Source organism: Podarcis bocagei (assembly GCF_964188305.1).
Source record: "Podarcis bocagei genome assembly, chromosome: 2".
NCBI classification, from domain to species: domain Eukaryota; kingdom Metazoa; phylum Chordata; class Lepidosauria; order Squamata; family Lacertidae; genus Podarcis; species Podarcis bocagei.
This window is the reverse complement of record NC_138126.1, coordinates 84,413,567-84,427,297: the sequence shown is the minus strand read 5'-3', so window position 1 is coordinate 84,427,297 and position 13,731 is coordinate 84,413,567. Positions and strand designations below refer to the sequence as shown.

The following is a 13,731-nucleotide window of genomic DNA, read 5'->3' as shown; positions in this document are numbered from 1 at the left end:
AGATCTCACTGTGTAGACAGGTGTTATGTCAGTTTTTGGTAAAACAAACGATCATTTTGTCCTTGCCTGCAAAGTCTAGAGCCACAAGAAGCAGGAGGTAATGTGATTTCTCCCACTGCTGTAGTCCACAAATGTCACAATGGTGAACAAAGCAGTCATTGAGTGCTTAACCTTTTTATTGAAGGTATATTGTCTGAGTTTATAAACACAATTGACACTAAATTACAGTATTTTAGGAAATGCAATGAATGTACAGAGTTAAAATATCATATATATTCTGGAAGTACCAGTAGTATCAATATATTATCTTTTCCCTCCCAACCCCATAACCCTTTTTTCTATTTCCAAAACAGCGGTGTACTGCAAATTGAAGTTCAAAATATGTCTCTTCACAAGCCAGAGGCTGCTCTGTTGGCGGGGCTGCCTCAACTGCTTTCACACAGGCGATGGGCAGGCCACCTCTTCCTCCCAGGAGCAATAGGTGTCCCAACTGCCTGCCTGTGCAAAGGCAGCTGAGGCACAGGTGAGCGCCTTCTTTAAACTGTTCCGCTGAGGGGCGCAGCTGCGTGCACCTCAGTGGAGCAGTTTAACAAGGCCCCTACCTCACACAAGTGGCTTCCCCATGCCAGCTGTTAGGCTGAAGACCCTCCGCAAAGGCCTCCTGCAATTTTCTGGAGCCCATAAAAGGTGCAGGTCAAGTTTCTCACCACCACCCACTTCCAGGGCGCAGCTCAGAGGTGCTGGAACACACAGTTCCACTGAAAAAAGAAGCCCTTTTCTGATTGTTTCTTCACTGTAAAAAGTACAAATGTCTGTAACCAATAAATTAGAGCATAGCTTCCTATATGATCATTATATTCCTAATAGTTTAGAATGCTAAAAACAGAAAAAGACATCACAGGTGCGGAGTTCTCTTTAGGCAGATAGCACTGCTAAAGTATTACACATTTGTTCTCACATTTTTAGTTTATAAAGCATCTGGGGGGAAATAAAATCTCACATTTACACATTATTAGAACATCAAGATGTTCATTTTTCAATAACTTATTTTGATAGGTAATATTGAACAATTTAATTTTCTCAGTAGATTTTTTTAATAAAAAAGCAGTAACATTATAAAATGCATAAAAATGTCTTAACAGTTCTAGAATGCTTCAATTACGATAATGAAGTCTGGTAAACTTTAGCTTTGGGCACCACACATTTGATTTAACTTCGAAAAGCACCATGTCATCTTTGGCTTGCTCTCAGTATGATGAAGTTTTAAAGGACTCTCTAATCCTTACCAGTTCTGCAGCACACATGTGACCAAAAGCCCTGTTGTACCATTCAGTTGTGCGGCCCCTGCCAATAAATGAAATGGCCTGTTAAAAAAAACTAAAGTCTTAAACAATTTCTCTTCCCGACTATTGGGCCAGGTTGAGCTAACTGTGCTTTCCAGCAAAGTGCTTTCCACCCCATCTCTCCCCCAAAATCTCTCTGGGGAACCCACAACAGTGCACAGGGGGAGAAGAGTGCAGATTGTTCCATCTGGCAAACGTGCAACACTTAAATCCACCCTTCATTTTAGGCATTCCTCCTCCACCACCAATGCTATAAAACTACAGTCACACCTCGGGTTGAAGTAGCTTCAGGTTAAGTATTTTCGGGTTGCGCTTTGCGACGACCTGGAAGTAACGGAGCGCATTACTTCCAGGTTTCGCCACTTCCGCATGCGCTCAAAATGACGTCACATGCATGCGTGGAAGCGGCAAATCACGACCCGCACAGTCGCGGGCTCTACTCAGGATGCGAACAGGGCTCCGGAACGGATCCTGTTTGCATCCAGAGGTACCACTGTATTGACTGCATGTTTACAACACACACGAAGCATTGCTTCTGAAAATTGTTCAATCTTTATGCAGATTTATGAGGAGGTTGCCTGAAATTACTTTTCTAAATCACATGTGGCCATGAAAGAAGCACTTAATCATTATTAACTAAAAAGACTGCAATCAAAGTTTCCACCACATTTCTGTACATCTGAACAAACAGCTGTAGCAGTGCAGTGACGGGTGCAGTGACGGATAACAAGCGGCCAGCCAATTCACAAACAGAATGCCAGTTTTTCATACTCGAATCTTATTCCTCTAGCAAGCCCTTGACCTTCATTGCATTTGAAACCTCATCTATTATGTCAAGCCACTCTCAAGAAAATAAAAGAAATATAGATACCTGGTATCTGTTCGACAGACATGTGTGACTTTGGATTTCTGAGTGCCGACTACTTCTATAAGATACTGACAAAGTAGGACCTGACCCAAGATCCCCGTCATGGTAACACCTTCACAGTCTATTGAGGTAGCTGCTAATATGCATGTGCTGCTTTGAGGATCAGTCCGCCAAGTCCTGGAAACAAAAGGTCAAATCAATAATCTCATTGGCTATCAATATGCCATTATGCTTATGAACTGAAACCATGCTATCAACTGTAACAGCTCATTTACATCAACTTCCAGGCTCTGCACATGATCAAGGTGTCCAGCTGTATGTATAAAAATAATATTCAACTAAGGTTAAGTCAAGTCATTACCTCTGCTGCAGCTCATCTCATAATTAACAGCAGTTGGCATAGACAGGAATATTGTAGATTCCTTACCTTAGAACCACATATTCTCGTGGAGGAAGTGGAGACATGCTCTCCATTGCATAGTGGTAAATGTCTGTTTCATCATCTAAGATTTCTAGGACTCTTGTTTGTTGAAGGCTTGGGTTCCAGAGGTGCTGTTCCATCAGTATCCGATATAGAACCACTTTAGGGGCAGCATCAATTTCAGCTGACGCTTTCCATACCCGGACCAAGTAGTTATCATCCACCTTAGAAGACAGTTAATCCATTAGGAAATGATTTGAGTCTGCCAAAAGCAGCTTGGGACCCAATGGCTGTAGAACCCCTGGAACTGGAGTCAACATGCTCCCTCAATCCATTAAGACATGATTTCCCAAACTTGGGTCTGCAGCTGTTTGGGGACTACAACTCCCATCACCTCTGACCTCTGGGTCCTGCTAGCTATGGATGTCATATCACAGCACCTAAAGTGACTATCCACATATTCAAAATAATAATAAATTTTCCAGTTTGGGAAACAGCACTATGGTGGCATTTCAGTACTTTTGTGCTCCATGCCATACTTTTTCTAATTAATGTGTGACCTATTTCTCAGAGGGAGGTTATTTGCAAATGGGACAAGATACTGTTAACTGGTTATTTTCACAGAATACACATGTATTAATGTCATTTTAAAACTCATTTACTCTGAGCCTCGTTTACGTTCTCATACCAAAATTACCTTTTTATATGCAGAATCCACTCCTTCTAAGGTGGAGCAAGTAACCCAGTTCTTGAATTTTTCCTTGGCATCTCGGAGCAAGTCCTGCATGGAGCGCTCCAGGGAGACCACTGTGTTACAGTGCTTTGCTAGGGAGGTTTGGTGTGGATCTACTTCACTGGAGATGGTTTGATCATGTAAATTTTCATAACTGTGATCCAAACAGTAGTCAGGAATCTGCAGAAAAATACTAGAAATTAGTTGCTAGGACACATAGGTCATAAGAAATGGATATCCCAATATATTTCACGGTATTTATTACATTTGTATCCCAGGCTTCCTGTAAAGGAGCTCAATAACAGTATACACACAATTGTCACACAGTCACCCATCAAGGCGCAAGCAGAGTGGGAATGTGGTTTTTTGATGCTGAATGCTACAGTATAGCACTTCTACAGTTATGTATGAATCAAACACATGACTTAAGACAAAAAGGGAGGAAAGGATTTTTGAGTACTCAGTGTGGGAACCACACAGATACATATAAAACACTTATTTGAAGGAACCTAAGCTGCTGTTCTCCAAAAAGTGAGGCTGAACAAATAGTATATCAACCTTTGTACTCTTTGGGGCTTTGCTCCTAGCTCTTAACAAAGTCACTGCCAGCTCCCTGTGCCAAAGCAAAAAAGGTTCGTGCTAACGTTTAGCCTGAACTATTGAGTCTAATTTTGGCCCAGCAGGCTGCACAAATAGTCATTGCCCTCTCCCTCCCATCCTCTTTTCTCTGCGGTTTCCTCCCCACCCTCCCCTTCTTGCTTTTCTGTTGTTTTTTTTATCCCTTTCCCACACACTTCATGCCACAAAACAAGGTCAAAGACAAGGGAGGAAGCAAGAATGACTGGAACATCTCAATTGATTAAAAGCCACTCTCCCGCCTCATGCACGAAAGCCCTGTTCACCAGGCCTTTCCAACAAGTAATTTCAATGCCAGAGTGGAAGGGCATCTTGGCACTAGTTCATATCTGCTCAAGTGCTGCCAAGAGGAGTGGTCAGAAGGCCCAAATGCCACACATTCTTCACCCTTCCCAGCTCTGGCCTCACGCTAAGCAGGTCAAACTCCCACACACAAGATGCAAACAACGTAATGCAGGAAGAAGAGATTCCAGCGGGTCTACAAGTCAGGACTAAATGGGCATAACCAAGGTCATGCTGTGCTCAAACAAGAGACTGGAAAACTCACACTTTTCCCTCATCATTAACAACTTTTTAGATCAATGTAGAAAGTGGTATACTGTTGGTTTCATGCTTAACATGGGTGCTGCCCCTCAAAAAAGAACAGGCTGAGGAGTCATGTCCACACTATAAGACATTTCTGAGCCCATATTTAGCATAAGCCAAGAAGAAACCAAGGGTGGCGGAAAGTAGCAAATCAAAGAATCAAAATAGCCAGGCACTTGCTTTCAACTGTGCTTAGAAATTTATGACTTACTAAATTAAACATGTCCACTATTAACCTATTCTGGCTCTGAACTCTCATACAATGAATCAAAGACCATGTAAAGGAGGAGGAAGGTGATGGTGACAGTACAAATGAGAAGATTAGGAGTCTGATGAAGAACAGGATGAAAGTAGTGAACATGAAGATGAAGAGGAGCAAGAAGATTCTGGAGATGAAACTAGTGTGGTACCAGTGTTTCTAGCCATCATGAACTTCAATGAGTCACTGGATTTTGAGATTTGGGAGGAAATGTTGGAAAGCATCAAACCCAGGAAGGTGAGCTGATCCTACTCTATAAAGTACAAAGACAAGTGCTCCTGGAACAGTTACCTGTTCAGCCTGGAACAGTTATCTGTTCAGCTCCAAGTGATGGCCTATAATTGAGCCGTTGTAGTGACACTGCCTTATGTCCTCAGTAATCCTGCCAATATAGTTGTAAACTGCTTAGAGGTTTATTTATTTTAATACTGAGCAGTATATAAATTGAATGAATAACTAGTAATAGGAGGACTGCTATCTTGAAGGCTTATTTACACAGCCAACCAAACTGGATGTTGTGCATGTTCATTCCCTGTTTTTCCTGCCACCGCAAGTTACTAGCGTACAGATGTGGAATCTCCAACTCTTGTTGAAATCTAACTCTCTTCAGGTTAAACCAACGTGACTTACAGTCAGGGCACATAGAGTCCTGCATCATCTGGCCATTGGTTCCTCAACCCAAAGCCCAACTCTACCCTGGGTGGCATTTACACATATCCAAATCACCACTAGCAGAGATGCATGAAGCTCAAGGTTCAGCTTTTTGGAATATAGTGATTTGATATATATATAGCATTAATTATATGCTTCATAGTCCTATGAATCAACCTTTATATTGAGCTAGCTCAAAATAAAAATGCAAACTGTTTCCTTGCTATCAAGGAACTAAGAGAAAGTAAATTTTGCTTGTTTAGAGAGGTATACTTCCTGGAGCAAAAGACCATTGGTGTCTGGTACTAATGAATACCAATTAAGAGTTGGTCCAACATCTGCTTTTCATTATTGCCAACAATGAAAAGGGCTGCTGTTCTGATTTCAAACCAACAAAGTATCCACTACACAAGTTTCTAAGCAGCATGAGGGATGGAGGATGCCAATGAAGTTAAAGTAGTGGTTCTTCCTGAAGAAAGCAACTTACCTGAAAGAGTCTGTTGCACTCCATTATCATATGGGCCAGGCCTTGAGTTGCAGCCAGGTTCTCACTCAGGTCTCTCTGGTCAGGTTTTCCTGTACTGTGCTTCCTCTGGCTGGACCTAAGGAGAAGAATACAAAGGGCTGCTTATTCAAATCACACAATGTAGCTGGTAAGGGCACTATCACTTCAGACTGCAGGTGAAAGGGAGGGATAGAAATGTAAAATAACTGCTCCTGGTTCTGTGGCATGTTTTGTTGTCAATCTAAACAGTGACAGCCCTCTAGTATAAGGTAGTCTTCACCAACATTCTAAAAATTTAACAGATAATAGGTTGGGCAGGCCCCCTGAAGGCTACATGTCAAAAGATAGTTTGCACATAATGCTAAACCATGGTTTATTAAACAACGTTAGTATGTTTAACCCTGCCCAGCAGCTTATGTGCAGTCCAATAAACCATGAACTGAAGCCATGGTTTGCTGTTGGCTTACAAACTTTGGTTTGTTTTAAGTATGGCTTGGTGTCATATATGAACACAGTATACTTTCTTAACCATAGTTTGTTTAACAACTTCACACCAAAAGCTCACCAAACTACAAATGCATGGAGGCAAGAGCAATGGAAAACAAAACATACTTCAGAGGACAGAGTTCAACTAACTAGTCCTGCTATCAGAAGCCCACACAAAGGTTCCCCCTCTCCTCCTCCAGGGCCCTCGCAAGACTGGCTCGGGGTGGGTCCTTAAAATACCCCCAGAAGAGCGTGCGAGAAGAAGAGAGGGAGGATCATCCTGTCCAGCAAGCTGAACAGCTTGTGCTGATGAAATTATTGCCAAAGCACAACACTGAATTTCTTCCAAGGAAGAAAACAATGGTACACGTTTTATTAAACCATGGCTTGGCACTGTATGTGAACCAAGCCCCATAGCTTACTATGGTTTATAAAGTATGGTAAACGGTCTCTCAATATCTAAGGTTTGTGGTTCATTTTTAATGTTAACCAAAGGTTAACCTGAACTCCCTCAACTATGGTCATGGAGCTGTCACTGCCCAATGAGCTGCACAGCCACAAGTGAAGAATAGCCAAAAATTCAAATACAGTGGTACCTCGGGTTACAGACGCTTCAGGTTACAGACTCCGCTAACCCAGAAATAGTACCTTGGGTTAAGAACTTTGCTTCAGGATGAGAACAGAAATCGCGCAGCGGTGGCAGAGGGAGGCCCCATTAGCTAAAGTGGTACCTCAGGTTGAATTTTTGAACTTTGAATTTTAACAGGGAGAAATGTAAAGTATTGCACTTGGGCAAAAAAACGAGAGGCACAAATACAAGATGGGTGACACCTGGCTTGAGAGCAGTACATGTGAAAAGGATCTAGGAGTCTTGGTTGACCACAAACTTGACATGAGCCAACAGTGTGACGCGGCAGCTAAAAAAGCCAATGCAATTCTGGGCTGCATCAATAGGAGTATAGCATCTAGATCAAAGGAAGTAATAGTGCCACTGTATTCTGCTCTGGTCAGACCTCACCTGGAGTACTGTGTCCAGTTCTGGGCACCACAGTTCAAGAAGGACACTGACAAACTGGAACGTGTCCAGAGGAGGGCAACCAAAATGGTCAAAGGCCTGGAAACGATGGCTTATGAGGAACGGCTAAGGGAGCTGGGCATGTTTAGCCTGGAGAAGAGGAGGTTAAGGGGTGATATGATAGCCATGTTCAAATATATAAAAGGATGTCACATAGAGGAGAGAGAAAGGTTGTTTTCTGCTGCTCCAGAGAAGCGGACACGGAGCAATGGATCCAAACTACAAGAAAGAAGATTCCACCTAAACATTAGGAAGAACTTCCTGACAGTAAGAGCTGTTCGACAGTGGAATTTGCTGCCCAGGAGTGTGATGGAGTCTCCTTCTTTGGAGGTCTTTAAGCAGAGGCTTGACAACCATATGTCAGGAGTGCTCTGATGGTGTTTCCTGCTTGGCAGGGGGTTGGACTCGATGGCCCTTGTGGTCTCTTCCAACTCTATGATTCTATGATTCTAGGTTAAGAACAGTTTCAGGTTAAGAACAGACCTCCAGAACAAATTAAGTTCTTAACCAGAGGTACCACTGTAACTCAAATGGCTCAGTTGCTTTTTTTGGTGCTTTTAATTATTCTGTGACATAATGAACCATGGATTAAGTGATTATCTGTCAGACATTTCAGCTTCAACTATGGTTTATTACCTATGGTGAATGTTAACCGCAGGTTGTTCTACCACATAACACTAAGCGATTCTTACACACAGTGTGGTAAAAACACAAACCGTACCTTAGCATTATGTGTGGAGCAGGTTAGTGTCCTGTGTACTTGCCTGCCATATTTTTGACATTTGTTGCACAACACTAATTTTTCCAAACATCACAAGAGACAGGAAGACTGTTAATCTCATAAGCCCCTTCTTGTAGTTCAGACACAAGGGATACTACCTCATTGAGAAGTAGGTCATTGAGAAATACAGCATAGGATATAAAGTACTTCCCAAGGGAGTGTTCTGTCCAACGTTCAAATCTGTAGTTCCAGTCATAATTATGAGCAAGAAACCTTCACCACCAAATTTACAGACATTGTTTTGGACAGACTCTCTTGGTAGCCAGTTGGACTTCTTATTCAATTGTAACCACTATTATCTCTGTTACTATATCATATTTTCTTGTTACTGGATGTGATTATTTCTTTTGAAATGCATGAGCTACAGTTTACTCTCTGTTCTGTGCTTATTACTCATGTTGGAAAAGTTAATAAAATATATTTTTAAAATAGACTTTTAATTGTAATGAGTCCTATTAAGTGAGTATGCTTTAACCAATCCTGGTCAGGTACATTTCATTCAAAGGCGCACACAAAGCTCTCATTGATTTGCCTATTATCATTAGACGTGTTTAATTAAAGGCTGGCCCAGAAAGTCTAAGGGAAAGCCAATCACATTATTTAAGAGCTCCAAATGCTTTGCCAAAGAGCATTAATTCATATTTTAAGCTTATTTGTGGCATCATGCCAAGATTAGGATTGCCAAGAGCCTGGCATTCATCTCTTAATAGCTTTATCTTGGAAAATTCTTTGTGAATGGTTTTTTAAAAGAGGTTGTTAGATAAAGATGCTTGACTTTAATCCTTGAAGCCAAAGCTGTTAGATTAGGTCCTTTTGAAGTCCCAACACTGAAAGTAAAATATTAGCAAATTTATTATCCAAATTTCCCGTTCAAAGCAACCTTGCTGTTAAAACAATGAGGTGGGGTGGGGAGAGGGAGAAAAGACAAGCACTCCCTCTTTTCTTAAGATAGCTGCTCCTGTAGTACAGAGCTCAAAGCAAAGTCTGGTGGCAGAGGCCTCCTCCTCTAAAAGTTCTAAACTTCCAAAATATAAGTTTCTTCACCTGGAATTAAGAATTTAGCATTTTATTTTGCAATCAATTCTTCTGACACATTCTTGGCTGTGATTATGTGTTCACTCTCTTATGACTGACAATGCTGTCATCATCTCAGCTCTGGATTCCTCTCTCTCTCTCTCTGGGGAATGCTGAGCATCACAGGACTTGTTTTATAGCCTGATACGCATCTGGGATGCGTACTCTTCTTAAAAGCACATTCTTCACATGCTTTACCTCTCTTCACCTCTCTCAAAGATTGAGCTATCATCCTAAAACATGCAGATACTTTTTCAAGCTTCCCACCCCCACTCATGAAATAGAATTCGCACCCTTAATGGCATTAACCTGCCACAGACATTCAACTCACACAATCTAAAGAATGCTTCTTGCTCAAGTACAGTTTTTCCTATTAGTTAGTACAGTGGTACCTCTGGATGCGAACGGGATCTGTTCCGGAGCCCTGTTCACATCCTGAGCAGAACACAACCTGCGTCTGCGCGTCGCGATTCGCTGCTTCTGCGCATGCACATGACATCATTTTGAGCGTCTGCGCCTGCGCAAGCAGCAAAACCCAGATGTAACCCATTCCATTACTTCCAGGTCACCGCGGGACGCAACCTGAAAAGATTTAAACTGAAGTGACTTTAACCCAAGGTATGACTGCATATGCATTTCATCATTAACAGGCCTCTGTTATAGTGATGGTACTGATGCAACTTTCTGTACCCACAGTACTATTTTTCTACAATTTTAAACCTGACTCCCAGTCAACTTTCTAAATGACTGTGGGGATTGCTGCATGTGGAGATAGGCAAGCTCCGCAAATGCAGAGACAGCGTCTACATCTCACTGTAGCAGAGATGAAAAAGTCACACTTTAGGTATATATGGGGATCAGTAAACTGAGATTCATTCACTTTTTGAAAGCCTCTTTGAGATGTATGTCTCTGCTAAATCACCCTGGTCTTTTCAGGCTGATCCAAAGCTACCCCCATATTTTTTTAAAAAAAATGTCTGCCACCTTTTTCTGGTTGCCTCTACAGAAATGTTACGTTGGAAGTATAGCCCTGAGGGATGCAGTCCAATATCCAGTTTTGTGCTGTTAATTCACCATGGGGTTGCTTCCCCCACTACTCTGGTCACAAATCTCTTGTGGGAGCAGCCAGTTATGTCGCTACTTCCCACCCCTGCGCTACCTCTTTTAAAAGGTGGGAGCATACTGGCCCAGGAAGTAATCAGCCCAGGACCACTGTGTTATTGCGTTAACAAGCCATGTATGGCATGAAGCTACAGTGAAGCGCTGCTATACTTATGAGGTAATATAATAACAGCATCTTAGGAAAGTACATACATTCAGAAAAGGACAGTATAGTGCTTATCGCTGGTTAACTTGATGAGTATAATAAAGCTAAAAGGTCCTCCAGAGTAAGAGTGTCTGGAATAGCCATAAGCAAAACCCCACCCACTCACCCCTCTGCAAGAAACTAACGTTTAAATGGAGCAAGTCAACATACACTATTGTCAGGAAATGATTTTTTTCTCAGAGAAAAAGCTTTCAAACTACTGTTGGGGGGTGTGGTGGGGAAACCTGTGGTCCTCCAAATGTTGAGGCAACTGAAGTTCCCATCATTCCTGGCCATTAACCAGGCTGTCTGGGGCTGATGGGAGTTGAATTCCACCAGCACCTCGAGGACCACAGGTTTCCCATTCTTGATCTACTTATTTTTGTTCCCTAACAATCAGCACTACTATGATTTTTAAATATTAACAGGCTGATATAGAATCCTTTAGCTATCCTTAGGCAGCTACTCACCAAATATCCAAACAGTACAGGGGGTATTTTCTCTATCTACTGTCCATTCTGGCAGTGCTAACTCTTTTTTTTTTTAATCACACCATGATTAAAAAGGACAGCCATATTCAATTAACAGCCATTAACAGTTGTTAACATCTGAAATAAGGTGCATTCCAACCCTCACAGACCTATGATTTGCACCTGAACTCAGCTAAAGCAGCACAAAGTGGCTAAAAGAAACCTACACTTGAAAGAAATGACCATTGTAAGCAAGTAAAAAGGCAATATGCCATATAAAAAGGTGACTTGACTTGAAGCACCTTTACATTTGTACAATGTATTTTCCTTCACTGCTCATCAGCAAGCAAGTATTGTTCACGCAAAAATACCTAGACGATGAGGAACTCTCTCTCCTCAGGGTATTAAGGTGAAACAAGGATGGTGCTAGACAAACAGCAATGTTGGTTGGAGTCATCTGGTTTTCCTCCACAAAAGCCACTACATCTCTGAGAAAGAATAGCAGTGTTTTCAAAGCTTCTCGGTTTTCATCTGGAAGCAGAAGAACAGCAGCTTGGACAGCACAAAACTGCTGATCTTTTGGCAGATCTAGAGAGGGGAAAAAGATGGAAGCCAAGATCAGGAACTAGGGTATCTTCTTACAACAAGAGTTGACATTTATTATTTGAGTACAATGTAGTTTCCATTTACTTTTAATGCAGTAGGGTAGAAACTTAAACACACATACCAAACGGGCTTTTTCTGAACAGCTCCGTGTTTGTGGAGTGCTATCTCCAGGGAGGTTTGGCTGATGCCTACATTACACATCTTTAGGCATCAGGAACAAACATTCCTCTATAACCAGGCTTTGAGCTGACATATGGTGCCCTTTAAATGTGTTGCAGTAGAGGGGATTATTGGGTTGTCTTTGTATTTTTATTATGTATTCTGTGTTTTTATATTGCAATTTTATGTTGTGAATTGCCATGAGATCTACATGTACATGGTGGTATACAAATTTTAATAATAACAATAAGGCTCGTCTTAGAGACTAGTTTAAAGAAAGAAAAATATATTCGTACATCATTTGTCCCTTGACCTCTGACTTAAGAAACTGAATTAATTGATAATCAGAACTAAGTAGCATCAGGCACACTTAAACTAACAAAGCAAAATTACATTCCACTTATAAAATAAATGTCTAAAATGGCCAACCAGAATTAAAACAACAGCAGGTACGAACATTGGTAGATATGGAGGAAGGATTCGCAGAGCTTGCTGGTGAATATAGGTTCCGGAAGGTCTCGGAAATACTGCTTCACCATGTCTGCCACATCAAATGCTGACTGCCCCTCATAAGTTACATTGTTTGGGTCATTTTCATTCATTTCCCTTAAGGAAAGGATCCTGGATTTCACACCAGATTTTCTGAAAAGGCCAACCTATGAAAAAGAACAAAAAAAGAAGAGTAAACATTCAATCTGCAGAATAATGTCCTTTGACTCTGGCTGTGGCATGGAACTCTTAATGTGGTTACATATCCACAAGCTTTCTAGGCACTTTTGATTGTACTATGTTCAAAGGCACTTTGATATATGCACAATAAAAGAAACGGGGGGGGGGAGAGATTATTTCATTTGAAAATGTAAAAAGAATGTTGATAATGCATCTTTAATCTCTCCTTGTTACATGTACAGACCCTTTCATCTGCAGTATTGTACACACTATATTGTCACTCAGCAGGTTGGAGGTGATGTAAAGTGCTAAAGAGAGTCCTGTTTATGGTGTCTGGACTATGATGGCAGCCACCTACAAGCAAGTTGTTGCTTGATAACGCAGGCTCTGAGTGATGAAAATGTCTGCCTCAGCAGTCCCAGTGTTACTCTGCCCCCAACCCCTCGCCTTGTATCCCTTCTTTTGTTTTTGTTTCCAGCACATAAGCATTTCAGACCATTAGAACAGTAAACTCAGGGGTCCCCCAACCCCACCAAAACAAGGAATTTGCAGCTATACCAAGCCAAACACATCGAACGTTATTGGCGTATGTGTGTATGTACACAAAATCAGAATAAGAGGCTCTAATAAAGAGAGGGTTGAGAGCCAGCCATGGCTATGATAAATTATGAGCAAAGCTTCTTAAATTCAGCATAAGAAATTGTTGCAAGTATATGGAGATAATGCGTGTCTTGTGAGTAAAATAAAGCTTTACGACATTTAAAGAAAACTGCTTAAGTTTTGAAGGGGTGGAAGAACCATCACGAGGGGAAATATTATAAGACATTTGCTCATATTAGTAACAGAAAAGCTTTTTCCTATTTAATACAGTATAAGCTTTCATACTGATACCTGATCAAGAAAATGGTCTCTTAAGTAGTCCATGGCTTGGAGTATGCTCTTTGGAATAGGATGACTTGTTCTCTGCACATTTAACAGCAACGGTACTCCAAATACATTTTTGTCCTTATAGTCTGGTGCTTTTGTTTTTCTGATGAACTTTGGAACAGTCCTGAAAATACGGAATTCATTTGTTTATGCAGATTTATGCTCTGAGCTGGGTAT

The 13,731-nt window shown here is 41.3% G+C and overlaps 1 protein-coding gene across 4 annotated transcripts in view; it reads right to left on the bottom strand.

Moving 5' to 3' along the window:
• Positions 1-158: 158 nt before the first annotated feature.
• The window catches only part of LOC308581934 (rho GTPase-activating protein 7-like), a 93,589-nt gene continuing 80,016 nt past the window's right edge, over positions 159-13,731 (bottom strand). For all 4 annotated transcript variants that reach the window (XM_081184730.1, XM_081184728.1, XM_081184729.1 and 1 more), the window contains exons 7-14: positions 13,519-13,678; positions 12,416-12,614; positions 11,565-11,781; positions 5,984-6,098; positions 3,330-3,545; positions 2,639-2,856; positions 2,215-2,388; positions 159-1,344 (exon numbers count right to left, since the gene is read on the bottom strand). In XM_081184730.1, the coding sequence (XP_081040856.1) occupies positions 1,248-1,344; positions 2,215-2,388; positions 2,639-2,856; positions 3,330-3,545; positions 5,984-6,098; positions 11,565-11,781; positions 12,416-12,614; positions 13,519-13,678 (1,396 nt within the window). In that variant the 3' untranslated portion in view covers positions 159-1,247. The remainder of the gene's footprint in view (positions 1,345-2,214; positions 2,389-2,638; positions 2,857-3,329; positions 3,546-5,983; positions 6,099-11,564; positions 11,782-12,415; positions 12,615-13,518; positions 13,679-13,731) is intronic.